Source organism: Amblyomma americanum, chromosome 4 (assembly GCF_052857255.1).
Source record: "Amblyomma americanum isolate KBUSLIRL-KWMA chromosome 4, ASM5285725v1, whole genome shotgun sequence".
Lineage (NCBI taxonomy): Eukaryota > Metazoa > Arthropoda > Arachnida > Ixodida > Ixodidae > Amblyomma > Amblyomma americanum.
This window is the reverse complement of record NC_135500.1, coordinates 218,974,284-219,000,655: the sequence shown is the minus strand read 5'-3', so window position 1 is coordinate 219,000,655 and position 26,372 is coordinate 218,974,284. Positions and strand designations below refer to the sequence as shown.

At 46.9% G+C, this 26,372-nt stretch overlaps 1 protein-coding gene and 1 pseudogene across 6 annotated transcripts in view; both read right to left on the bottom strand.

Annotated features, from left to right (window-relative positions):
• Window positions 1-367: 367 nt before the first annotated feature.
• The window catches only part of LOC144129378 (pumilio homolog 1-like), a 97,060-nt gene continuing 71,055 nt past the window's right edge, over window positions 368-26,372 (bottom strand). For 5 of the 6 annotated variants that reach the window (XM_077663451.1, XM_077663453.1, XM_077663452.1 and 2 more), the window contains 4 exons: window positions 25,304-25,562; window positions 24,507-24,644; window positions 20,170-20,501; window positions 368-5,199 (listed from right to left, as the gene is read on the bottom strand). In XM_077663451.1, the coding sequence (XP_077519577.1) occupies window positions 4,944-5,199; window positions 20,170-20,501; window positions 24,507-24,644; window positions 25,304-25,562 (985 nt within the window). In that variant the 3' untranslated portion in view covers window positions 368-4,943. Of the gene's footprint in view, window positions 5,200-16,525; window positions 16,645-19,961; window positions 20,502-24,506; window positions 24,645-25,303; window positions 25,563-26,372 lie in introns of those variants that run through there. The other variant, XR_013313914.1, reaches the window with a different exon arrangement.
• On the bottom strand, window positions 22,915-23,995 carry LOC144129382 (uncharacterized; annotated as a pseudogene).

Here is a 26,372-nt window from a genome sequence, read left to right as displayed (position 1 = left end):
TGTGCAGCAGACTATGGACTAAAGCAAGCTATGTGCAGCCTGTCATGTTCAACCACGTGGCTGTTCATTTGCATTTTAAAGGCACTGCAATGGCAAACTGAAATGGTTAATGATGTCATTAAATTCATCTTTTCCCAACACAAGGCTAACCTACGACAGTCTTACGACGTGCTAGCGGTCATTAACTCAGCTTCACGGGCAGATTTCATGTCAGGCAAAATGGTAAACTGGTTACAATAGTCTGCGACAATAAAGTGGAATAAGATATCTTTTACAGTTCAGCGTGCTGACACAGGCATAATTGACGCCAATAGAAAACTCTTTCAAACAAACAAAATATATTGTACTGTAAGGCATCTTCCTACCATTTCTTTTTTCCTTTGCTGTGTCACATGCTTGCTGATTATACTGAGAAGTCTACTCAGACACTGTGCCCACCAGCCGTTGTCTCACTATTTTTATTTTTCTTTCTGAATCAAGATCACACCACCCATCTGTCAGCAGTCTGTGGGCACAAACCTTTAATGCGCAACTCCCTACCACCAAGACCATGCCTATCAAATGTTCAGCCTGTTTAGTGCCACGGGTGAACCAATCAAATTAAGATCAGGCTTGCCTACAGTACCCCGTACATGCAACACCATGTGTGCTGGCACCGTGACACTATAAAGCTGCCTGCGCAACTGTGGTTCTGTTTCAACTGCTCCCCTGTGGGGACGTAATGATCACTGTCGGCGGGTCCTACTGTATTTTGCACTGCAAAAAGTGTTGGTGATAAAAATTATACAATTTACATTTGTACAATTTGCTAAAAGAATGGTATAGAGAAAGAAATACTGGGACACATCTGTCTGCTTCAGTGGTGGTTGTTGCTGCTCAAATGTATGTATATATTTATATATATATAAATGTATATATATATGGTACACAGTGTTGAATGTGGCTTACATACACAAACAGTCTAGAAGTGGGAGTAGTGAGTGTCTACAGTTAAAACTATTTTTCTTTTGTTGTTGCAACTGTCCCTCCACATTTTACAACAGTGAGAGAGACACAAGAACGAAGATTGAAATATTGACACGCACACACACAAAAAAATCCTTCAAAAGTGCCAAATTTAGCTTTCCTTAGCCTTTAAAAAAAAAAGAGAAACGTAATTAAGGGCAACACACTGTACACTGTAATTACAATAACAACACATCAAGCCTCACTCCCGCTTTCACCAGTACAACAGGCACACAAAAAGAAACGGGGGGAGGTGGAAGCAGTGTGCCTGCTGTGAGCTTTACACATTACCTACAAAGTAGAGGCGAGGACATGTTATGCATTGTGCATATTTATACAAATATATGTATAACACAGAAGCATATGTGTGAGGGCAGAAGTAGGGGGAGGGGGAGTGCGGGCATGAACAGAGCAAGACACCCGAGAGGCTAGAAACCTACAAAGGTATTTTGCAAATAGGATATAAGGCATGCACACATCCAAGGGCATTGTTACATGCATAATACACACACAAATATATATATATATATGTATATGGCCACGCAAAGAGAAGGTGGGGTGGGGGATTTCACATGCACGTCACAAGTCAACCACACACACCAAAACTGCGTGCATGGCACACCACATGAGGCCAAAAAAGCCGACACCAAAAAAAAGAAAGAATAAGGCTATTTGTGCAAGTGTGCGACCATCGGCAACACCCAAGGTAGCAACCCAGTCTTATACACGAGAGACAAATATGCGATCATGTTTTAAGAAGACAAATGGCATGGAGTAACACACAAATTAGCATAGAAAAAAATAAAACCGATAAGTCTATGCCCATCAAATTTGAAAACAGCTCAACATTTTCTCAAACCGATTGGTCACAATCTCCTTCGCCCACAAATGTGAATCAGCAAAAGGCAATTTTCTTTCCAAAGGAAAATGTGCCCCATGTGTCGAACAGAATGCATACTACAACAAGCTCACTTGTCGGCACGAACTGCCACAATGTCGAAGTGCACTTCTAGTGCCAAAAATGATAAAGTTCACTTGGTACCCAAATAACAAACTCGATTTTGCATGCCCTGCCAAAATATGTCCTTTGACTAAGGAGAAAACCAACAACTCTTTGCTTTGTCTGTGTCTCTTCGAAACCTGATGCTTAGAAGTAGTAAAACACTTCCATGACCTAAGAAATGTAAACAAAATGCACGATAACTTCAAAAATTTCTGTAAATAGAGTGCAAAAGAAAAGGGGGCAAGAACTAGCACACATTACAAAATGCCATACACTGGTTAAACTGGAAGGTGTTTCAGCACTAACTGCCAAGCATGGTTCTAAACTCATTCTGCATGTGCAATATGCACACACATCCAAACCTGCTAGTTTGCTGCTTGCAAAGAGCTACTTAGTCAAGTAGATGGTAACTAGGTCATTTGAACTACAAACTTTATGAAATGTCCTGAACATATGAGAGGCACAAAAAATAATTAACAAGTAGCAGCAAGGCGAAGCCTTGGCAGTTCTGAAGAGTGCACGAACCAATAAGGATGTTACATGGGCCCAGTGGCACATCAGTGCACGAGTCGCGCTAAGAAAGCGGGATGAAAAATTTACAGCCGCCTCACAGCCCAATGACCAGATTAAAAAAAACTGCTAGTAAGACGCGTAATGCATAGTTGTAAAAAAGAGAGAGAAAGAGAAGACTTAAATGATGCACTCCCTAAAGGCATACATGGACGGGAACATTATTCGGTGCTGGATATGCAAACAATCTATGACTAATTACTTTGGCCTATCACCTACATGAAAAAAAAAGGAAAAAAATGCAAACGTGTAAAAATCCGCATGCAATTTCAAACAGTGTGTATACCAAACTGAGTTTATACAAGCCTGTCTGACTTGAGGTGTAGTAGTGACTGCAAGGTATAATTAAATGTGGTGCTTCTACTACGATTTGGCTATGCACATTCTAAAAACAAAAGGACAGAGATATACATATGTTCAGATATATGACACTGTTTACATACATATGCAGAAGGAAATAAATAAGCTTCTCACACTTGAGATCGCAACTAAAGTGGAAAAAAAAAAACTGTGTCCTCTAAACAAAGAGATGATCCACCCTAGAGCTTCGATAATTTGTTGGTGAATTAATAATAATAAAAAAGGGCCAAACCTTTGCACCACATGAATAAGCGCTCCTCTATGCTTACTGACACTATACTTACACACCCACATATCTACAACCCCCAAACAATGGCAATAAAAACAGTCAAGGGGTTAGTTAAAGAGAGCAAAAGAGCAGCAATGAAGAAAAATTCAGGCAGACAGACAGGTTGGCAAGTATAGTAACATTGTTAATCTTCCTCTTAATTTACAAGCAATATACATAATGGACAAGTTTTGTAGGCAAATGCCTCGTCACAATTCCTTTTTACAGTGTCCTAAAAACAGTCGCCTAGCAGGAGGGAGAATGAGTGTCACAATTGTGTTTCTTCCTCTAAAAACCTTGCCAGCATGATGTGAAGGCTCTAATGCAATAATGTTGTGCAATTACAACATGCTTGTAAAAAAAAAAAAGAGAAAGAAAGCTGGCGCTGTGCTTTACAGGGTGTGCAATGGTGTGCGCCTTGTCTGTACCAACTTCCCACAATGACAATTTACAGGCGCAAAAATGCTGCAAAGGAGACTCATCGCCCAACGCTCTCCCAACAGAATGATGCGGTCCGCAGGCTACAATGTCTCTCTCACAGCTCCAAATTTCCACAGGCTGTACAAAACACACAATGCACAGGCTGTACAAAAAGCACACATGCAGCACGGAGCTGCCTTATCAACAAAGCCAGCACACCCTCTTGAGAGAAGAAGAAGAGAGAGAAAAAAAGGCACGAGCCTTAAAAAGAGCACGGCTTTGTCATAACATTACTCAGCAATGAGAATGGGTAAAAGGGAAAAAGCAAGAGGAGAGAAAAAAGGGGGGTGCAGAAAGAGTGACGAGAGGATGGGATGACGGAGCTGCGGAGTCTGTACAAACTATTCGAGAGATGCTGTACAAAAGGAACAGGAAGCGAAAGAAGCGAAGCTGTACGTGAGACACTGGTCAACAAACTAGACCTTCCCTTCCCTGGAAAATGCAGTCCTGAGGAAACGGAACAAACTCTCTGGGGCCAAGTGGGAACTGCTGAGCGTGTTGCAAAGCAAAGCAGAGTGTGCACAACAAGCACCTGAACAGAGGACAGCAAAAGAGAGCAGCAGGCGTGCACCAGATTGCCACTTGCCTTACATTTAAGAGGACTGGGCCCTCTGCTCACCAACCAAGGCTGTCATGAGCCAGACAAAAAGAAATTGCACAAATGCTTCCAACAACTCCCCTTGATGACGAAATGGGAAGAGAACAAAGGTGAACTCCACGTTCATGATGAAGGCTCAAGAAGGGGAAGGTAAGATGCTGTAAGGTCAAATGAATGCTTGGGCAGAAAAAAGCGTGCAGCATCTGCCAGTTTATCCCTGTGCACATGAGCAGAAAGAAGCTGCAGTCGTTCCACATCAGGTGCTCACGAGTTGGTGCCAAATGGAATATGAGCACAATGCTGAAAGCAGAGCAAAATGAATGGCCCTGAGGGCAAACGAGAGAAATATGAGATGAAGCTAAAGAGAGTGGTGCAAAGCAGATGCGCTCCACTTGCCTTCTGGCCAGACAGCTTTTGCAGCGCAACTTGTTGGCCCCATGAACAAAGAGGTGAGGCATTTGAACAACATGTGCGCCCCATTGAAAAGGTGCACAAAACAAAGAGCACGCTGCATACGAGTGGGTGCACGAGTGGAAGCCATGACGCGCTTCTTCGCTGGCAGGGTGCATGGATGTTCAAAAGGGTTCGCGTGTGACGCGGCGCTGTTGTCGCTGTGGTGGTGGCAGCGCAGAGGAGGCGAGAGGGGTCGAGGCACCAGCTCAGAGGGCCCCATTGGAGGGCCCGCCCTGTCCTCCCCCAGAGGAGGAGAGGATCTGGTCGCCGCTCTTGAGCAGGTGCTTCTCCAGCTTGGCTAAGATGTGCTTGCCATAGGTGTACTTTCGCAGGGAGGGCACATGCGGACGGATCTTGTGGAGCAGCAGCTTGCGCTGAGGCGGCTCGGCCACCTCTATCATCTTCTGCACCACGTAGTTGGCGTACTGGTCCTTCATCATGGTGTATAAGGCACTGTGCGGCCTGCATAACACAATGGGGCAAGGTCTTCAACACCAAATTACTAGACAACGACCAGCTGCGAGCAAAGCCAGAGTTTCACATTCAAGTCGAAAAATCTCATTTTGACTACCAAATGCCCAGTTTTTAATCAAATCGTGCACCATCGTCAAAGAAAAATATTAGCCGAATTGCAAAAATCCCAGATTGTGGCTGCGCTGAAATCACACTGCACTTACTATAATGGATAGACTCGCACAGCGCGCACATCTGTTTTTTGGTTGTCAAAATTGAAGTTTTTGCTAATATATTGTAAAAACCAGCATATGATACAAGGCGTAATATGGGGCTAGCAAAAAAGAAAACAAAGTTTGCCTATAATGAAAGCTCCCTAAAAGCACTTATTTGCACTGCATTTTATGCTTTTGCAATCATCATTCCATAGAAACTAATATTCGGTACCGTTGAGCACATTCAATATCCTGCATTTCCTCAAAGCCCGACCGACAAGCTCCTCATCAGTTCTGGCCCAAGTGTCCACGATCCAGCTCGCAGAGGGTGGCAGAAGATGTCTGTCTCAGCCGTCGGCAACAGAACTGCAGGCTCTCCCTACCTCATCTAATCCATGTAGCAGCGCTTGACCTCGTGCTGAGGCTTTTGCAGCCGCAATTTTTTAAACTCTTCTGCTACCATGCCATATTCCATCGGTTATATATGACCGACGCTTCGAACCTGCCGCCAAAAATTCAAATCGGCACTCGTAGACAAGCTGCGCCATCTAGTTTGCTTGGAAAACTTGGAAAAAAAAAGCAATCCTCAAAAACAAAAGGCTACACGGAGCCATTTAGTTAGTTCTGATGGCATTTTTTAAAAAATAGCAACAGTGGTGAGTTAGACAACTATATAGAACGATTAGATTTCAGTTATGATAGAACGACTTCAGTCTCAGCCGCCTAGGACATCAGTGTGTGCTGGCACGGTTTTTGTTTTACCATTCACAATGTATTTTATGTAATGCGCCTGTGATTTGTAAATGATGAGAGTGGTCTTATTTGGTGCTTAAGAACCTTCACAACATAGTGCCAAGATATTTTACCAAATGCGCCAGCAGAATTGCGATTACGATGATGACAAGGAAGGCCACATCTCCTTTTTGCCCATAGAACCATTTCCCTACCCACTGCAAAAAAATAGGGAGAAAAGAAGGAATTGCTAGCTCTGCTAAAAAAGACATGAACAGAACACAGAATAAGTGCAATGCACGGATATTCCAGATTTATCTCCATTCCACTTTCTCACATGACTGCTTTCTTTATTGGCACAGCAGTCATATTCCCAAGCTTGAAAGGGCAACGAAAGTGTGGTGTGCATGTGCTTCAATTAAGATCAACTTTCGCACAACTGCGAAAAACGGTGACCCTGCACAACAGGACTTGGGGGGCATACGTGTGGCTCTGTCGGAAAAAAAAAAAATTTTACAGAATGCTGTACAGTCAAATCTCAATCTCAGTGATACGAATCTCAAGGAGAGGCGAAAATATTCATTTCATTCAAAATTTCGCATCGCCAAAACCTTAGCGAAATTTGTTCCTAAACCATGATTTCTCCACGAGGTTGGCCAGCAAAGAATTGTCGAAGCTGAAGAATTGGGACGTCGTGTTCTCACGCACACTCTCGGATGTCACCGCACACCACAGAATATTGAGGGCGTGCATACCATAAAAACCGGAATATAAGTCGAACTTAAAAAAAAAAAAAAACATGGCGAAAAGTTGACCCCCCGTCTTATATACCGGTCACTGGCGGAAAAACTACGGAAATCTGGCAACAATGGGCGGCTGAAGTCAACAGCCTCCATCACTATCAGCAGCAGCGCGGCGACGCCGCATCGCCGTTTTGCGTTTCCGTCGTTGCAAAGCTATTTTGTTGAAGGGCTGCCTTTTCACATTTTATTTCAAAATGAGTGGAAGCCGACGGCAATTCACTGTCGCCTTCGAGAAAAACGAGACTGAGTACGCGGAAGCTCGCATTAACCTGGCTGCAAGGCACGAATTTGGAGTATCCGAGAAGAGCATTCAGTATTGGCGGAGGCAGATGCTGCGTGTTAAGCCTGAACTCCATGTGCGCGAAAACTCATGTGAACACGAAGGCGACGGTGACAAGCGACGCCGTCGTGCGAAGAATTTTTGCCGTGTCGCTTCTCTCGTTGCTCGGATATGCATCAACAAATTTTCGCTCATCACCCGGAAGTCCCCCACGCGAGTGGCCAATCAGAGCCCCACAGAGCCATTTCCAGTTTGTCTATGGTTTGTCACAGCTTCTCCTAACAACATTTGGAGTGTGCTAAACGAGCAGGCGTACTGCAGGGAGAGATGCGTGTCGAGCCGCGGGTACCGGCGCTCGATCCACTGTGCCGCTGCGCTCCAACTGTGCATACGTGCAGAAACACTCGCAGCGCGCATTCTCACTTGAATATTATAGTCGGCTGATTTACAAGCAGATTGCGTTGACAGTTTATGGGAGTGTTTTTACTAAGCCGGAGTGCACAGGCACCAAACGAAAGCACACCTTCCCCGTGAATCCATGATGTGACTTCCGTCTCCGCAAGCACGCCGGCTTGGTTATCTCCACTGCCCCTACACCGCTACCGTAGAGTTATGAGAGTTACGGGCGTGTTTACTAAGCTCGTGCATGCAAGCACGGAGTCCGCTGTGCACGCCGCAGGTGCGTTTTGCCTGCCGCCGCTCCGCCTCGTCGCTCTCTTTTTCATGTACATGGAGCTCAGTCTTCTTTACAACTTACAGCAACCAGAAGAAAACATCATTTCGTGGGCGGACCGCAATGTATCCAGAATTGGAAGGAAAGGTTGCGCTGCGTGCAAGATCGCTGCCTGTAACTGCCAAATGCATCCGTGTGAATGCGGCAGAGATCGCGCGTGCCTCTAGACTCACACTGTTTCAATTCAAGGGCTCGCCATCCTGGGTGAGGCGATTCATGAAGAGGAAGGGCTTTGCTCTACGGTGCCGTACTTGTGTGTGCCAGAAACAAACATGTGGGTCGATGGGCGCGCAATACTGTAAAAAATTAGCTGGGTGTACATACGAGCAGCATTTAAAGGGTCCCCGAAACACATTTTCAGTGCATTGTGTTGCCTGATGGTTGCATAGAATGAGTTATAGTGATGCTATTAGCATCAGTCGTACCATGTATACTGCCGTTTTTAATATCTTAATTAGCTCGCAAAAACAAATTCATGGCGCTGAAGGTGTCACCACACAGTGGCGGTTTTTAGCAGCGGATATGACATCACTTAGTGGGAGTTTGATGATTGGACAAAGAGTAAATATACTGCCAATTGTGCTAATAAATAGAGATACATTTTGTCAAGTTTTTGTGTTTTATATTACATTAACAAAACCGACATGTTTGCCCTAGATAAAAGCACTGTAAAGCAAGTAAAACAAAAATACACCACCAGAGGCTCGGGGTACTTTTTGCATCGAAGGACTTTGCGCCTCTCTGTAAGCATCCTACGACCTAGCACTCAACACTTATGGCTACTCTCTGTGTATCTGAGAGCGGCTTTGCAGAATCTATCCGATCGAGCCACTGAACTCTATAAGTGTTTGTTTAGGTCCCAAGGAAGGATGCGTTCGTTTCACATCTAGCAGGGAGTACGCATCGTCAGCTTGTGGAGGATCACCGGGCGGCGGCGCCAGATGGCGCCACGTTCCCGTCAACAGCGCGCGCTCCTTGCTCGCCGTGACCAACCAGCGCGCTAGGAGCGACGGGCAATGGTTGGCGGTAAGCAGTAGCGGTACGCGTTATGCTAAATGTGTCTGATATCTTGCGCAGGCTGTCACACCGTCCCAGTACCTCACGCCACTGCTCGGATCCATAAGCAAGGGAACGTCACTGATCAGCGCTCCCTTCTACACCATCGACGTGACGATGAAGCATCGCTGGTTAAGCTGGGCGTTCACATGGTTGTTGTAACCATGCAAACGGCGCTGCCAGCCTTGGCATGAACGAGTTGCAGAGAACAGGCAACCATGGAGTGCAAACTTCCGCTACGTGCTCAGATAGGCTGTTTTGATTGGTCGCACTAGGTGTCGTCATTGGGAGAGTGAAATGGGAATTGGAAGCTGCGCGAAAATCGATTTGAGGGCAGTATTTTGTTTGTTTGTATTTTGAAATTTCTTCATTGAATAACTCCCGTTCCTATGCATCGACTCTCGTAATTCTTTTCAAGTCAGCATCTGTGTGACAAAGAATCCATCTGAAGTGTAACCGGCATCCATTCAAGCGGTGTTTTGCAGCCCCTTTAAATGAAAATATATACTGCCGTCATTGTGCAACCTGTAGAGTCGCATTTGTTTCAAGGTAAGGGTGTCTTTCGGTACTTTTTCCATTGAAAAGATTTTTTTCTTATTTAGAATTGGTTAGTTAGGGGGTTGATCTATATTCCGGTCCAACCTATAGTCCGGTTCTTAAGGTGGTTTTGGTTGCTGTCGGCGGCTGGTCATCACTACTTCATCATCTTTGCCAATGCTTGAAATTCCAGGCAGCGACAATACTTCCTCCACGATGTCTTCCACTGTGCGCAGACCACAGGTGGCGGAATCGTCAGCACTACAGCCAATGGCAAGCCGATTCCAGACATCAACAGGAATCCGATCTGGCCCTTGCGGGATGGTGGCCACTGTGGATTTAAAAAACCCACACTTTGCAAAACAATTGACGGTCAACTCTAACAAGCAGGCGGCGCGCCAACAAACCTTCGAGATAGTGCTCAATGTTTTTGATAACACCAGCATCCAGAGGCTGCAAATGACTTGTAGTGTTGAAGGGCAGGAATGCCACTTTGACACTCTCTAGCGTCATCTGTTTTGGGTGGGCTACACACTGGTGCCACAAGATATCCTATGGTCCAAGTATGTGATGAACTCTGCAAACAGCCGATGTCATCCGCACCTTTCTATTAGCCCTATAGCTGCAGGGAAACAGACCGGCTGCCTTAAAGCATCAGGGCTTTTGGTACTTGCCAATACCTGTCAGTTTCATCTTTTTTGACCCGTCAGCATTGCAGCAAATTTTAAAAAATTGGCCTGAAAATTTTCGATTCCCAGTGTGAGTGCGATGTTCGTAGCCTTCTCATGAGCTTTTTTGTCAATGTTGACGCCAGCTATGGTACCGTATTTACTCGAATGTAACGCGAGTTTTTTTACCGAAAGTAGAAAGGAAATGTCACCTTCCCGTGACAATCGAATACTAGGTTTAAATTTAAACGCTATGAAGAGCACCAAACACACGCTATTAAAATCATTTCATGTGTCAAGCGTGTGCGTTGATCGTACTGGTCATTCGAAATCACGCAATCCAACTCGCCGGTCAACCAGTACGCGAACCACAGGTCACAACTACTAGGACAAAGCGACAACCTAATTGCAAACGCAAAAAAAAAAAAACCGACGCCAGTGAGAACAAGCCAACAAGAGTCGATGCCAGCTAGTGTCACTGGCGCGATGAGAGGGCGTCACCTCTTGACGAATGCTCGCAACCTGTAGCGAGGTTGTGTGGCCTCAGTGACTGCAAAATGAAAGAGCCATCTCGGAGGCACCGAGCGCTCGCAATCGCCACCAAGACACCAGCAAAGGAGCGAGCGATCCCACCGCTATCTGTCTGTTAATCCTTGCAACTGATGCAAAAACGTGGCCACGTGACTAACAGGCAGCAGGGCATGGAGCGGCACGCTTTGTTCGCTCTTTCTCGTGTTTAGTGCCAGTGCAGGTAGTTGTGCGCTCCGTGCTTCCAGTCTTAGGCCTATCCCCATCAAACGATTGAGTTGTCTTCAAGCGGAAGGGCGTGCTCACGCAAACAGTAGAATCTCGGTGATACGAATTTCAGTGTGATACGAATTCACACTATCAATCAGGTGATAGAGAAATGCGCAGAATATAACCAACCTCTATATATAGCTTTCATTGATTACGAGAAAGCATTCGACTCAGTGGAAACCTCAGCAGTCATACAGGCATTGCGTAATCAGGGGGTAGAAGAGCCTTATGTCAAAATACTGGAAGATATATATAGCAACTGCACAGCTACTATAGTCCTCCATAAAGTCGGCAATAAAAAAATTCCAATAAGGAAGGGCGTCAGGCAAGGAGACACGATCTCGCCAATGCTGTTCACCGCATGTTTGCAGGAGGTATTTCGAAGCCTGAATTGGGAACAGTTGGGAATAAGAATAAATGGAGAATACCTAAATAATCTGCGATTTGCTGATGACATTGCCTTGCTGAGTCACTCAGGAGGTGAACTGCAAATCATGATCAACGAGTTAGACAGGCAGAACAGATCGATGGGTCTAAAAATTAACATGCAGAAAACCAAGGTAATGTTCAACAGCCTAGCAAGGGAACAACAGTTCACAATTGGCAGCGAGAGCCTAGAAATTGTGCCGGAATACGTCTACTTAGGGCAGGTAGTGACAGCTGATCCAGATCATGAGAGGGAGATAACTAGAAGGATAAGAATGGGCTGGAGCGCATATGGCAAATTCTCGCAGATCATGAGTGGCAGTTTACCAATTTCCCTCAAGAGGAAAATGTACAACAGCATAATCTTACCGGTACTCACCTACGGGGCAGAAACGTGGAGGCTAACGAAAAGAGTTCAGCTTAGGTTAAGGACAACGCAGCGAGCCATGGAAAGAAAAATGATAGGTGTAACGTTAAGAGATCGGAAGCGGGCAGAGTGGGTGAGGGAACAAACACGGGTTAATGACATCCTAGTCGAAATCAAGAGAAAGAAATGGGCTTGGGCAGGGCATGTAATGCGAAGGCAAGATAACCGCTGGTCCTTAAGGGTAACGGAGTGGGTTCCAAGAGAAAGTAAGCGTAGCAGGGGGCGGCAGAAGGTTAGGTGGGCGGATGAGATTAAGAAGTTTGCAGGCAAAGGGTGGATGCAGCTGGCAAAGGATAGGGTTAGTTGGAGAGACATGGGAGAGGCCTTTGCCCTGCAGTGGGTGTAGTAAGGCTGATGATGATGATGATGACGACGAATTCGTGAAATTCCCTGGGTGAATTGCATTTGTACAGTGGGCAAAAATTGGATGTTCCGAACAATTTCTGCGTCGCGCCGGGTGATACGAACTTCGGTACCGCGACTGTTGAGTGACCGCTGTCACAGCGCGTGCCAGTACCAGTTTGGGGTTCCGCGGCAGCAGGGAGGCAGAGGAGGTAAGCGACGGGCAAGTGCAAGCTTTCTCAGTCTCTCCTTTTTGGCGGCAGCCTCTTTGCTTTTTTTCTTTTACTTTGTTGTTGCCAGAGGCTAGTGCCGCTGCTTTTTGGACCATTCGCTCTGCGAACCAGCCAACCCACTCTCGTCATTTTTGGGCAATGTTTCTCCTCTCCACATTTCTCGTGGCCCCACTCCCTCGCTTTCCGCTACAGCCAGCGCACAGATCATCGCAGCAGCAGCAGCAGTTCCTGCTTCTTTGTTCCCTCGCGCGCTAAGATAGTCTGTGGAAGTGCAGCGTGTTGTCCGTGTGTTGTTACGAGCATTGATCGCGTCAGTCTAAAAGGTACTGCAATGGGTACAATGTCGTGAAAGCGGAAGGTGCCGTGTTTGTAAGAGAATTTTGGCATTGACATGGCCAAGGAATTAGGCCTGCCGCTTTCAGTGCTGTCTATGATTGTCGGTCAGCTTGACCAAATTATGCGAAATGTGCGGCGCTTGGCATGCACTCCAAAGAAGCAAAGTCTGCCCACCTTGTGACGTAAGAAGTACCGTATTTACTCTAATGTAACGCAAGGGGTGACTTTACATGCTGCCCAGCGGGAAAAAATAAAACCACGATTGTAACGCGAGACTTAAGGACGCAAAACAAAGTACCTTTAATAGACAACATCGTGCCCAACATGGTTATCCATCTTCCTCGTGTTAGGAGGCCGAGTTCTTTGAAACGGAGTCCTTTTAGCAATCGAAGTCTCCCGGTAACTTCTGCCGCATCAATGTTGTTCGCCGCAGAGAGAATCCATTTCTCTTCATGAACGTTTGGGCCCACCCAGGAGATGCTCTGAACTTACCATCTCCTGAGCAATGTCTAACTTTCCAACAAATCAGCTCGACACTGACCCCCATGAGATGGTTGTGCTGCTCGATAATTAAGTCCGCCACTTTTTCCTGCAGCTCGACGTGATGGCCGTGGCGAGGCCCTCGAAATCCTTTGTGGTCGGGCGCACAATTAAAAAGCCCCTCCGCGGATGGTTGACTCGTTGAGGTCAAGTCTTCCAGCTGCCGCAGAATTCCCGACGTTTTCAGTACGACCATTGTACTGAGCATGATGCATTGCCATTGTGCACACTGAATCAATACACCACGAGCGACGCCACAAGAACACGATGCAATGACGAACTGAGCGCGAGGTCGCAACGAACACAAAAATGACAGAGAACAACACTTTGACTTTGGATGGATGAGGACTTGGCTTCCGTGGTACCCATGTTGCCAGCATAAGATCGCAAAACTGCGGAAACCGAAACCAAGCTGATTGCTTGAAATGGCTGCACCGCGCCACTGCTTTAGGCCAATCGAAGTGCGGTATTCGATTATAATGCAAGGGTAGACATTAAGGGGAAAAAAATGGGAAAAAACTCGCGTTACATTCAAGTAGATACGGTAGTTCTCCTAACATGGTTTAAAGTAGTTACCATATTTACTCGAATGTAACGCAACCACGATTGTAACGCAAGGGTAGTCTTCGGGCGTGCGACAGAAAAACCGAAAGAACCCGAATGTGACGCGAAGAACCAACATCGCACAGTTCTGTGCATCAAAGACAACTTTGTTGAAATACAAAACAAACAGGCATTCCTATACACCCTCATCCTCACGGCAGTTGTCGCCGTCACTGTCATTATCACAGCTTGACTCCCACAGCAGGTCGTCCTCGCTTCCATCTAGAGCATTTTAAATTGAGCATTTCTTAAATGCGCGGTAGCCCAAATCATGAGGCAGCCCGTACCAGGCTGCTGAAACCCAGTGGGCAACGGTAGGCGCGCTTGGGCATTTCAGCCTACCTGCACGTGTTGTTGTTGATCCGCTTTTAAACCACTCCCAGTATAATTGTCGCAAGCGATCCTTGAAGTGCTTGTTTATGCAAACGTCCAGAGGCTGGAGAATGGATGTCATGCCACCCGGTATAACGAGATGCGTTCGGTCACGCTCTAGCTTTTGTTTGACGCCGGGTGTCAGATGACCTCATAAATAGTCCAGAGCCAATATTGTTTCCGGATGCAGCAATGTGCCTGGCCTTCGGTCCCACACGCTTTGAATCCAATCTATGACAAGATTCGAGTCCATCCAACCTTTTTCGTGACAGCGCACGATAACGTCTTTCGGGAAAGTTTCCTTCGGGATCGTCTTCGGCGAAAAATGATGAATGGAGGGAGCTTGCGGCCGTCAGCATAACGGCAATCCGATTTTTTTCGTTGCCTGTGCTTCTAAGGCGAACTTCATGCTCACCAGACTTGTGCACTGTTCTGGACATAGGCATGTCCAGATACACGGGGGTCTGGTCGGCATTGCCGATATGTCCAAATGGCATGTTGGTAGAGCGACGAAGGTCGATGACGTAGCGCTAGAACTCTCGAAGTTTTGATTCGAAGTCCCGGGCACCTTCTGGCAAATAGAAGTCGAAGGGAGAACCCGGCTGTTCGCATAAACTTCTTCACCCGGCCTCGTGATGCCTTAAACTGGTTTTGGGTCAAACCCGTGTCCCGCACAAGCTCCTGCGCTTTGCACTGAAGCATTTCAGTGCTTACTCCAAGTAGTCTGGAACGTTGCTCGCTAATGAACTCTGCAAGTCGACGCTCCAACTCCGGGAAACGGCTTGACCTTTCAAAAAGAATAAGGGCTGCCTCAACTTCCATCTCTCTAGCCTTTTTTTCTGAGTTTTTTTGGCATAGGTGCCCAGCCCTCCAGGACTGGTATGATGGGTCACCTTCTTTTGGGCCTCGCTCGCAGCCGGTACAGAAGTTGCACAATACAACATAGTCCAGCACAAGCCCGGTAAACAGTTCGATGACGGTTCCCACACCAGTGTCGGATGTGTGGCCGCGTGTCATCCAAGTGCCGTCGTATGATACTGCAATATTGCCGGGGTTCCCAAGGTCCAATTCATTATAAAGTTCTCGAACCGACCGCGCACACTCTTGTGTAACTTCTTCGGCTGCACGAGCTGCTGCAGGTGTCAACTTTTTTTTCACATAGTCTTGCCACGTTTTATTGTGGAGACCGCGGTGCGAAACGTTCAGCGATGAAAAAATGTAATTTAGAGCTGTCTGCTGGTTGCCAGTGCTCTGCATTGCACGAGCAGCGAGCACATTCACCACAAAAGGGTTGATCTTCTGATCGCCACGTACCCGCGGCGAACTCCATGCAGACGATGCGTCTCCACAGCTCGCACATTGAAGAGAAAGTTTAACGGCAAGGCCGTATTCTCGCTAATCTTTTACGAAGCTCAAGTCATTGCCGCCACACGTTTTACGCTTCACAAGTTTCAACAAACTGTTGAGCGATTCCAAACAAACGATCGTGAAGCTTGCCTCGTCGAGCAGACAGTCCGACGCGCTGCCGTCACGTAAACAACGAGACTTCCGCTCCGTTCTGGAGTTGAGGCGAGTTCTCGCAGTTTTTGTTCAGTCTTCGTCTTATTTTGGAGCACATATGAAGGCTCCAGCATCACTGTATCACGGCGGATGCGGGCGCTGCCGCTTACAGCTTCCCGTGCTGCGGAGCGCGTTAGGCCTACCTGCGCGGCCTCGCCGACACGATCGTTCAGCGCAGGAGTTTCATCATTGTCGGGGCGCACAGCAGGGCGTCTCTTGAGGTTATCGACCAGCGACTTCTTCCTTTTCTTGCCGAATTTATGCCTTGAGTGCACCTTGCGCGCTGAACCAGGCATCGCTGCGCGTTTCTTGCACTGCACGGTCCGGCACAAAGAGTCGCGTCTCCCCGCGGCTCGGGCGCATCAAGCAGACGCTGCCAGCCAGCTCCACCAATCGGATGACGACCTGCTGTCACGTGATCCGCGGCAGCCAATAGGATTTTGAATACTACCTTTTCTTTTTTGCTATTTTCTCGGCAACCAATGGGCGAACTGAAGCCGTCGTGGCGGGAAATTGAAGGCGAAAGGCGGCTTTTTCAAATGAGACCAAGATGGCTGCGGTGCCGCGCATGAAACGGGAGCTACGCTTTGCGAAATACTGCTGTTTTTCGGCGCCGATTTCAGCTCAAATTCGGGCGACATGGATTATATAAATTGGTATTGTGAGTAAAATACTGACCTTAGAGGCGAGAAATTTAACAGAGAGGTAGATAAATGGCTGCTGATTTCGAAAATAACATTTTCTAAAAACTGATTTTTTCGAGATTTTTCGGCCCGAAAGACCCGTGTCCCCCCTGGGACATGGGTCTTTGTGAAAACATTTTTAATATTGAAGTTATTGCCATGAAAATTTGTAGGTACATATATTTCAGCATGCTGATCTCAAATATGAAATTAGTTTCTACAATTTTTTTTTCTTTCTACTGTATGTAGTTTTTATGAGAAGAGCTTCTGACAGGGTTTTAGAGAAAACTGCTGACAGATTCTCATAATCTGTATGTTGCTAGATTCTAGAAGGATCAAGGATCGCAACAAGGGTGATAGCATGTTTCTAGCTCTTCTAGTTCAAAAGTTGTGGTCATCCAAAGTTGTGGTTGAAGAACTGAAATTTTAGTTAACGTTAATTTTAGCAAATAACAAATTTGTGTTTACACCTAGCTACCATCTGAAACCCTTACTGCAATCACCACCTATTTAGCTACTAAACAAAACAAAAGTTACCAAAATCTGATGAGCAGAAGCAGAGACAGGCTTGTCAGTAGACTGCCATGTGGCAAAAATAATCGAACTGAGAAAATTGCAAAAAACAAACTACAACGCTTCCAATGCTTTATTTATGCATAGTTGTGCAAAAAAAAGTATCGTCTAGCTTCAGAATGCCCCAGGCGAGTAATGTTCATCAGTTTTTCTTTGGTGACGTCGCTTTGCGGCAGAGATGAAGCAGGCTGAGGCTGCACGCTTCCGCTCGGAGCCTATAGCTCGGCGAGTCTTTCTCCTGTGCCCTCTGGCTGGCTATGTGGTTTTGTTCCACTTGGAGCTCTTGCAGAATGCGTGACGCAGCCTCCTGTGTCCCAGAATTAAACCGCATGACTGCCTCAGCGACAGCCGCTTCAACAGATATCAGTGAAGCATGCTTTGTCTTAGGCATCAAGGACCAAATCACTGAATGCAGTGCCTCATTTGCATTCCGCGTTTGTCCTTGCTGGCATCTGCTGAGTAAGTCTGTGTGCAAGGCGCTTAAACACAGGTCGCAATGCTTGGCTGACGTAGTCGGGCAGGTTGTAACGGTATTTCGGTGGCTGCTGTCCCCTTGCAATCGCAGCATTCTGTTTGCACCACGAGTTGGTGCCTTGTGGGTATAGGCGCCATGGTTTGGGCGCTTGTCGGTCGACGTCACATGATATGCGGCCCTTACTGCCCGATGCATTTGCTCAACATCGCCTGCATTAGATTTTAGTGCCCAACCATAGTAATTGATGAGTGGTGATAAGGTCTGCAGTCAGTCGACCTTTACCACTCAACCTTTCACAATCTTCTGCTTTGTGCTTTTGGAGAAGATTGCGCAAAGCACTGCCCATCCGCTTTTGTACATGATTTGTACAATCTTCTTTTTCAACTGGTCTAAAACCATATACATTTGCTTCCTCTACCGCACGAAAATGCTTGCTATCTCCATCGAAGAGCATTGTGGTGTAGCGCAGGCCGTGCCGCTCCAATGATCGTTAGAAGAGCATCAGAGCTGCATCCACCTCCATCTGCCCGGATATTGAATCTGTATTGTTTTGGTATACATGCTGTGCCTTCCATGCGTTGTACTGGGGTCCTCCTCTTTGGGTGCATTTTTGCAGCCAAGGCAGTAGTTGCACAGCACTACATAGTCTAACACATAGCCTGAAAAAAGCTCTATGACAGAGCCCACACCAATGTGGGACTGGTGCCCTCTTGTCATCCACGTTCCATCGAAACAGACTGCGATATTTCCGGGATTACCGAAATTCAGTTCTCTGTATATAGTTCTTTCACTGAGGAAGCACAATCAGACAGCATACTTTCAGCAGCTAGCATCGCGGCAGGCTTCAACTTAGACTTGAGGTGTGCTTGGTAGGTCTTGTTGTGAAGACCCCCGTGGGAGATTCCCATGGTTGAAAAAAAGTCATTCAGTGCTGTTTGGCCGTTCCCTGCAGTTAGCGCAGCCCGGACAGCAAGAATATTTACCTGGAAGGGATTGCACTTTGCGCTTCCAGGTAGACGCTGGGAACTCCACTCGCGCACGACATCGCCGCAAACAGAACACTCCAAGCACAACTGTACAGCAACATCGTATTTGAGAGTGCTTTTCTGGATGGACACGTCGCCACCACACTTGTGGCACACGGTTTTTTCGAGCAGCCGGTTGATTGCTGACAGATCGACGATCGTGTACGTTGCCGCTGCCGTCGCCGCCGGGCCTGTGTCGCCTCTCTCAGAGCGAAGAGCCTGCAGCTTGCGCTCGGTCGCAGATATAGAAGAGAGCTCTGAAATTCGGGCATCAGCTCGTTCTTGTAGTCGCTCCAAGTCTTGGGGGCTCATAAACGTAGTGTCTATGCACGTTCGTTGCTGGCGGCCACCTGTGTCATCGGAATCGACCGTGGAGACGACCATCGCGACACTTTCAACTGTCTCGCTTCGATCACCTGCTTCGAGAGCTCACAAACGACCTTCCACTGCATCCTTATGCTTGTTAGAAGGCTTTTTACGCCTTTTACCGAACTTGTGCGCACTGCAGAACTTTCGGTACGGTGGAGAGATAGCTCGCTTCCGAAATCAGGCTGAGACTTTTTCAAAATGGCGTCGCGTCCGTCGGCAGTGCGGACCCTAACAAAATGGCGCGGGCAAATGAGCTGCGCCGGTTTTGACACGTGACGGGCAATGACCAATGGCACAGCGAGATTCCGTCTTTCCTTTTTCTTTTCATGGCTAACAAAGCGACGCTGCACGTGCAGCTCCGATGGAGAGAAAGAGACGCTCTTTCAAACGAGACCAAGATGGCGGCTTTCCGGCGTGTCATTTGAAAATGGTGCGCAGTGCAAAATGAGCGTTTTTGAGGTTCTTTCGCGAGACTTTCGGTCAGAATACTCCCGTTATTTGGCTTTTTCTGAAAAACTATGGGTTTCACCGCTTTGAAACTTCACCCACATATAGAGAACGACCTCACGGTCACGAATAATCTAAAATTGAAAAACTGATTTTTTTTTGCAATTTTTCGGCCGCAAAGACCCGTGTCCCCCCTTAAGTACTTGCGAGCTAAACGAACATGGAATACCAACCAGCAAGAAACACGCAACCCAAAATGATCGATGGTCCCGGTAAAGGCCCTGCTTTACGGTCGGCCGCTGCTGGGACCGAGAGTAACAGCTATCCACGACAGCTTCTAGTGTCAAGAGGTTCGCACCAAAATTAATATTTCTATAGCAGAACTAAATAAATGCAATTTTTAACTGCGCATGCTATTATTTTGCGTCACTTGTTTCTGCTGCGTATCTGGTGTCTAGAGTACACATTCAGTTCGAGGTTGAATGCGATTGAGCTCCCCAAACTCATTCGATGGGAAATGTCATTCCAACCTAATGACCTTAAATGTTCCCGTGTAGCAGCCGATTAATGGCTTTAGGTGCTAATGTCATTAAATTTGCTGTGTGGCAGGGGTATACCAAACTAACAACACTGATGAAGGCATTGGCTTTTCTGCGACACGAGACCCTTAACACTGTCACATTAAAATGGTCTCAAAAAAAGAAGCAAGAGGCATTCAACAAATCAGCCACTGTAGTCACACTCACCCATCAACATAGGCGCACACCTCCTCAATGAGCAACGCACGCTCCGAGCGGGATGCGTGCGTCACGCACTTCTCAACCACATTGCTGGCAAACTTGTGCTGGGAGAGAGGCAGCACCCGGCCTCGGACGGCGGCCACGATGCGGCCCTTGTCCTCGGGGCGGCCGTGCTCGAGCACGTGCTGCACCACGTAGTTTCCGTACTGGTCCTGGACCAGCTGCTCTGTGTGCTGGTGCAGCTCCTCTAGCACGGGGCCCGTTTGCTCCCCCGTGCAGTGCTCCAAGATGCGCTGGATCACCCGGCACCCGTATGGGTGCGTTGATAGGGCAAACACCTGCGCAACATGCCACCACAATCCATGTGTGCACTCCACCTCGCTGTGTTCGAATTTTATGACCAACCACCACACCGAGCTTTACACCCTTGAAAACTTGTTTTTGAAGACAAAGGTACGCTAAAACCTCCTTAATTCAAATTGCATGTGGACGTCAAAGCAGTTTGAATTAACGAAACTGAACAGATGATGCAGTACATTTCAATCACGAAGCGGTCTGATCACGATAATCACATTTTATTGGTATAAAACAATTCGTGATGTTTTTTTTTTTTTACACAAGACAACAGCAACACCTACCATTCTAAAGCTCAAATAATACAGCGGAAAGCCTTTTCTCTGCCTTCGAAGAGGCACGTGGAATTCAGTGAGACCGCCTACGAGCATAGTTGCAAGGCATCAGGTGCAATGCTGTGAAAGGTATGAAAGTAGTCCGCATGAAAAAATAAAGGGAGGCGCGTAACTCCATGCTTGTTTTGTGCCCAAGTGGTTTAAGAGGAGAGGCTACCCTTGAACACCAACATTTTTGTTTCTTGAGATATCTGAATGCAATTTTCAGGGTAGGCTTATGACACAACCATTTGAAGAACTACCAAGTTTCATGGAGCTATGGGCACTGGTTCTCAAGTTACAGGAGTATATCAAAGTGGTTCACATAGGTGGCTTATTCCAGGCCTGGAGAATTTGAAACTTTGCGTTGGCACTGTGAAATTCATTACGGTCAATCCTGGATAGGTGCCCCAGGGCAAGATAGAGCCCCTTTTCTAAATCTCCTTGCTGGTAAAGTTTAGCACAGCACTGAATTTAGTGTCACCAATTAGACCTTCATTAGGCAAATTTCAATTGCTTAAGACAAATTTCAGAAACAATAACTTGAAAAAGCGGGCTTGTCTTGAGCTCAAAAATTTGTTCAGGTACACAATATATAAAAAAAAACATGGAAATCCGATAAGCGGTTCATGTTATGCAGCCAGAATGAGCGATGCGAGGGTAGATGCGAGACAGAAGCTCGAGGTCGCAATCGCCGAGGTTGATGCGTTCGGCATACAAGGCATGCCCGAAGCAACGCATTCTTGCACCGATGAAGCTGCTGGTACATCGCTGGAAGCGGCGACGCAATTGCTGTCTAGTAGCGATGCAGCAGAAGCTACGCAGCTGGAAGCATCGACATAGTCCTTGTTGGCAGGACGCTTCGCCGAACAAACTTCATAGCATGCTTCCGCACACCGAACGCTTGTAGAGTCTATAGCTTTGTTGGATGCATCATGACTGACCGCGCTACAGTCAACAGCCCGCAGGAAACTGTTCGGATGGCACTGCGAGAGATTGTAGTCTGTGATAACGGCGATAAAAAAATGGCGCAACGTGAAGAGAATGCATAAGCCACACAAAGACCGCCAACGACGAGAAAAGGGAAGAGCCAGGACGGCCGGGGCAGACGACGCAAAGGCCGCCGCTGGAGGGGCCTGCTGCGTCAGCGCGCACAGCAGCCAAGAGAGGCCGCGCGATCCCCCGCCTTCTCGAGGAGCGCGCCCTTTGCCCAATCGCAGCCTCACATTTGAAACTCGAAAGGCACCTTGAGGGCCCCAATCACAAGCGAGCCAAGCCACGCTCCCACCATGGCGGCGCCGCCGCCGAAGACGGCAAAAAAAAAAAAAAAAAAAAAAAAAAAAAATTCACAAACAAAACAAGACCGCAATGTTGGCGCTTGGTTCAATGGCTGAGGAACAGCGTCCGCACGAATTTTGGGTATTTTCGGTGCTTTCTCGCAACTTAGAGGCTGCCGCGGCTTGTCAGATATTTAATTTGAAGTACTTTCACGACGAATTAGACGTTGACATTTACAGAAAAGGTAGTTTATGACACATACTGCCAAAATATGCAGTTTTCCAAAAATCGACTTTTTCGCGATATTTCTGTTTTCAAGGGTCGTTTAGAGGGGAGGCTACCCTTGAACACCAACTTTTTTGTTTCTTTATATATTTGAATGAAATTTTCAGGGTAGGCTCACAGCATAACCATTTGAAGACCTACCAAGTTTCATGGAGCTGTGGGCATTGGTTCTCAAGTTACAGGAGTATATAAATGTGGTTCACATAGGTCGCTTATTCCAGGCCTGGAGAATTTGAAAATAGTGTTGGCACTGTGAAATTCATTGTGGTCATTCCTGGATAGGTGCCCCACGGCAAGACAGAGCCCTTTTTCTAAATTTCCTTGCTGGAAAAGTTTAGCACAGCACTGAATTTAGCGTTGCCAAATAGACCTTCATTAGGCAAATTTTAATTGCTTATGACAAATTTCAGATACAATAACTTGAAAAGGTGGGCTTGTCTTGCCCTCAGAAATTTATTCAGGGACGAAATAAAAAAAAAAACCTGGAAATCCGATAAGTGGTTCCCGAAATGCAGTCAGAATGAGCAGCCTCACTAGGAAAAAAAGTCATTTCTAAACATGGCCCTCGACAAAGTTTCAAACCTATTCCTAGGTCTAAAATGACCCTGCAGAATAGCTGGTGGTGTCCTTACGCACTTTTTTCCTTTGCAGCCTCTCATTCTTCACCCGATTCCTTTTCTCGGCCTTGTCCATGCGCAGGGCATCTTTTTCTGCAGCTCACTGGATGGCTAGGTGGCCAGGTGTGAGCCCCGCTGACACAGAGATTTCTTTGGTGGCCCTTTGGCAACCAGCATTATATCTCAGCACTGCTTCATGCAGTGCTGTTGGCACAGCAATCAAAGACGCTTGCTGCTCCTTTGGCATCAGGGACCATAGGAGAGAGTGGAAAGACTCGGACGCATTTTGCGTCTTTGCACCCAGGCAGCGTTGCAGAAGAGAAGCCTGCGAGAGGCGCTGGTAAACAGGCAGCATAGCCTCAGCGACGTAGCCCGGAAGGCTGTACTTGTGCTTTGGCTGTGGTGAATCACTTGCCTTGGCAACCTAATGACGGCACCACGAGTTGGCACCCTCTGGGCAGTAGTCATGGCGAGGCTCCTCTTCAGTTGATGTGACATGGTATTACGATGCCATCACTGCACGCTGCATTGCAGCCACATCGTTGGAGTTGTTTCTCAGGGCCCAGCCATAATAGTCTGTCAGTTTATCAATGACAGCCTTTGTCAGCCTGTCCTTCCCTCCCAGTGACTTTTCACTTTTTTGCACAAGGTTCCGCAGTGCCGTGCCCATCCTCTTTTGGGCGAGGTTGAGGCACTCTTCTTTAACAATGGGGACTATTCCGTACATGTTCTCTTCCACAAGGGCTGAGAAGGTGGCGCTGTCTCCATCAGAAACAAGCGTTGTGTAACGCAGGTTGTGCTTCGAGACTGAACGGTTGAAAAGAATCAAAGCTGCTTCTACTTCCATCCTCCCTGATTTAGCATCAGTGTTTTTCTTTCACGACGAATTAGGCGTTGATATTTGCAGAACAGGTAGTTTATGAAGCAAACTGTCAGAATATTCACTTTTCCAAAAGGTCCGCGTCCCCCCTTAAAGAACAACAAAAGCAACAGCGTGTTGTCAGCAATAAGGACGTGTTTAATCAAACTCGTGACGAACATATCATATATAAGCCTGCAGGCAAAACACCAATTATTTTTTGACGACTACGTCGCAAATGTAGGCAGCGCAAACAAGAGTGCTAGCTTTGACAGCGTTGCACCTGATGTATGCAAAACGGAGTATAGCAGTGTGCAACTGTCCTGCTACTGCGGCTTTTTAACCAGAACGGTCATGCAACCTCCATGGCTTGAAAACTGACACTTATAAGTCGTGGAGGTTGCAGGACAGTCGAAAAGCGAAAGCCACAGGGTGACCACATCCTGCTCGATTTTCCGCCGTTGCCAAACTATGCTAATAGGTCTTCTTAATTATCTGCACATAAACTCAGCTTTCCCTCCCATAAGGTGACCAACCTGCACAATCTCCATTACTGCCGCTTGATTCATGAGCATGATAAAGTTGCACCAAAGGAAGCAGCCCATTTCTTCTTCTGTGACAGAACCCGTTCCTCACCTGTCCCTGAAAGGCGTTGATCACAAACTGCAGTGCCGAAGGATCTACGCACTCGATGCACTTCTGCACCACGTGGTTGCCATTCTGGTCTTTGACGCACTTCAGCACATGGCCATCCAGCTCTTTCACAACCTCCTTCTGCACAGAACAAATCAGAGACCAATATGAAAAAATGCTCCCTATGTCCGCAACTTTGCCCAGGATCAACATGCTCAGGCTGATGCATCCGCCAGTACCAGCTAGTATATCTGCGAAACGAGTGCTATGTGCTGGTGCTTTTCTCACTGTGTTGTGCACCATGCTCGGCATTCACTTCATTATGCACTGCTGAACGGTGGTCAAGGCATGCTTGAGTTATGAAGGCAACAGGATGAATGCCATGGCATGAAGTATGTAACACCATATGGCAGGATTAATTCAGACTCCAGGATATGAAAAACAGACGCTATATAAGCGGGTCTGACTGTGCTAACAGAGGACAATAAATCATAACACAGCAGGCTACAAGGACACTTCAACATGAACAAATTAAACACCTCTGGAAACAAGCAGCACATGTGATAGCATTACATGGACAGCCAGGGTCTGATTATCTAGGCGTCCACCTATCAGAATGGCAAATATCTCAACACCACCACCAGACAGCAAAGGAAGAGCAGGGTGACATTCTCTGAATGCAGTCACCTGTGACCCCATCCATGAAAGCACATAACTTGTGATTTTTTAAAAAAGAGAACAAAGAGAGAGGCAGCAAGAAGACAACGCAAGACCTCTGCCATGCCCAAAGAGAAGCCCACCTGCTGCTCAGCCGAGATAGACTCGAGAGCCTTCTGAATAACGCGGCAGCCGTACATCTGCAGGGCCAGAGGTAGCACATGCCCCTTGACCTTCAGCGCCAGTGCCTGCTTCTGTTCGGGTGTGCCAAACTCAAAGAACTTCTGGATCACATAGTTGCCAAACACGTCTGTCATCAGGTTGTATGCAGCTCCCAGTATCTCGGAGAACACCAGCTGCTTCTCTGCTAGCGTCGCTCTTTCAAGCTTCTGCTGGATAAACCTGCAAAGATAGCGAAGAAGTCTATAGTGCTGGCAACTGCTGGCCCCAGTTAGCTTCCTAGTACGCCTAGTGCTGTGATCCAGGAGCACCGTTCATGATTAAGTGTACAAAAAGACGTCCACAGTAAATTCTGTTTTCCTCTGATTGGAAATTAAGGATAGATCTTGGACTCAGTCACAAAGTCCAAAATATCGGTTGTAGACATGTACAATCTTGGTTAAAAGTCTTAAGGTGAAATGCTTTTTTCGCTTCAGCAGCGTAACACAAACATTACAGCACTATTAAAGATCAAATGACCTTGAAATGCTAGCAGAAGGTTCCTGCTGGACTTGTGTACTGAAGGATCCGCATCAAGGAGGATTCCAGGAACGTTCACTTCGCTGCAGCTAACGCTGTGGCCTTGGATTCTGACCAAAAGACTGTAAATGTTCCTATGAGCTGCGTGGCAATTCATCAACAAGGCCCGAGATATCACGCAAGTCAGTCATTGGAATCCGACAAATGGTAGGATTCTTAAAGCGTTACCCATGTCAAAACTTGATATGCGTGAATATAGCTGAACCTTGTTATGAGAGAGATGGCTTAACAGACAATTGGGAATACAGTAGCCGACAGGTAATTCGGACTTGTAGGATATTTCGGACCTCGATGAGGCACCGTCAGTCGCCCCATAGAAGCGCATACATATTCGGGACGGATATTTCGGACTTCAAAAGTCCTAAAGTTCGATTTTTCAGACTAATTTCAGCCGCCTGCAGGCCAAAATCGGCCATCTTATCGGCTTTTTTGCCGGCGCAAAAGGCGCCATCT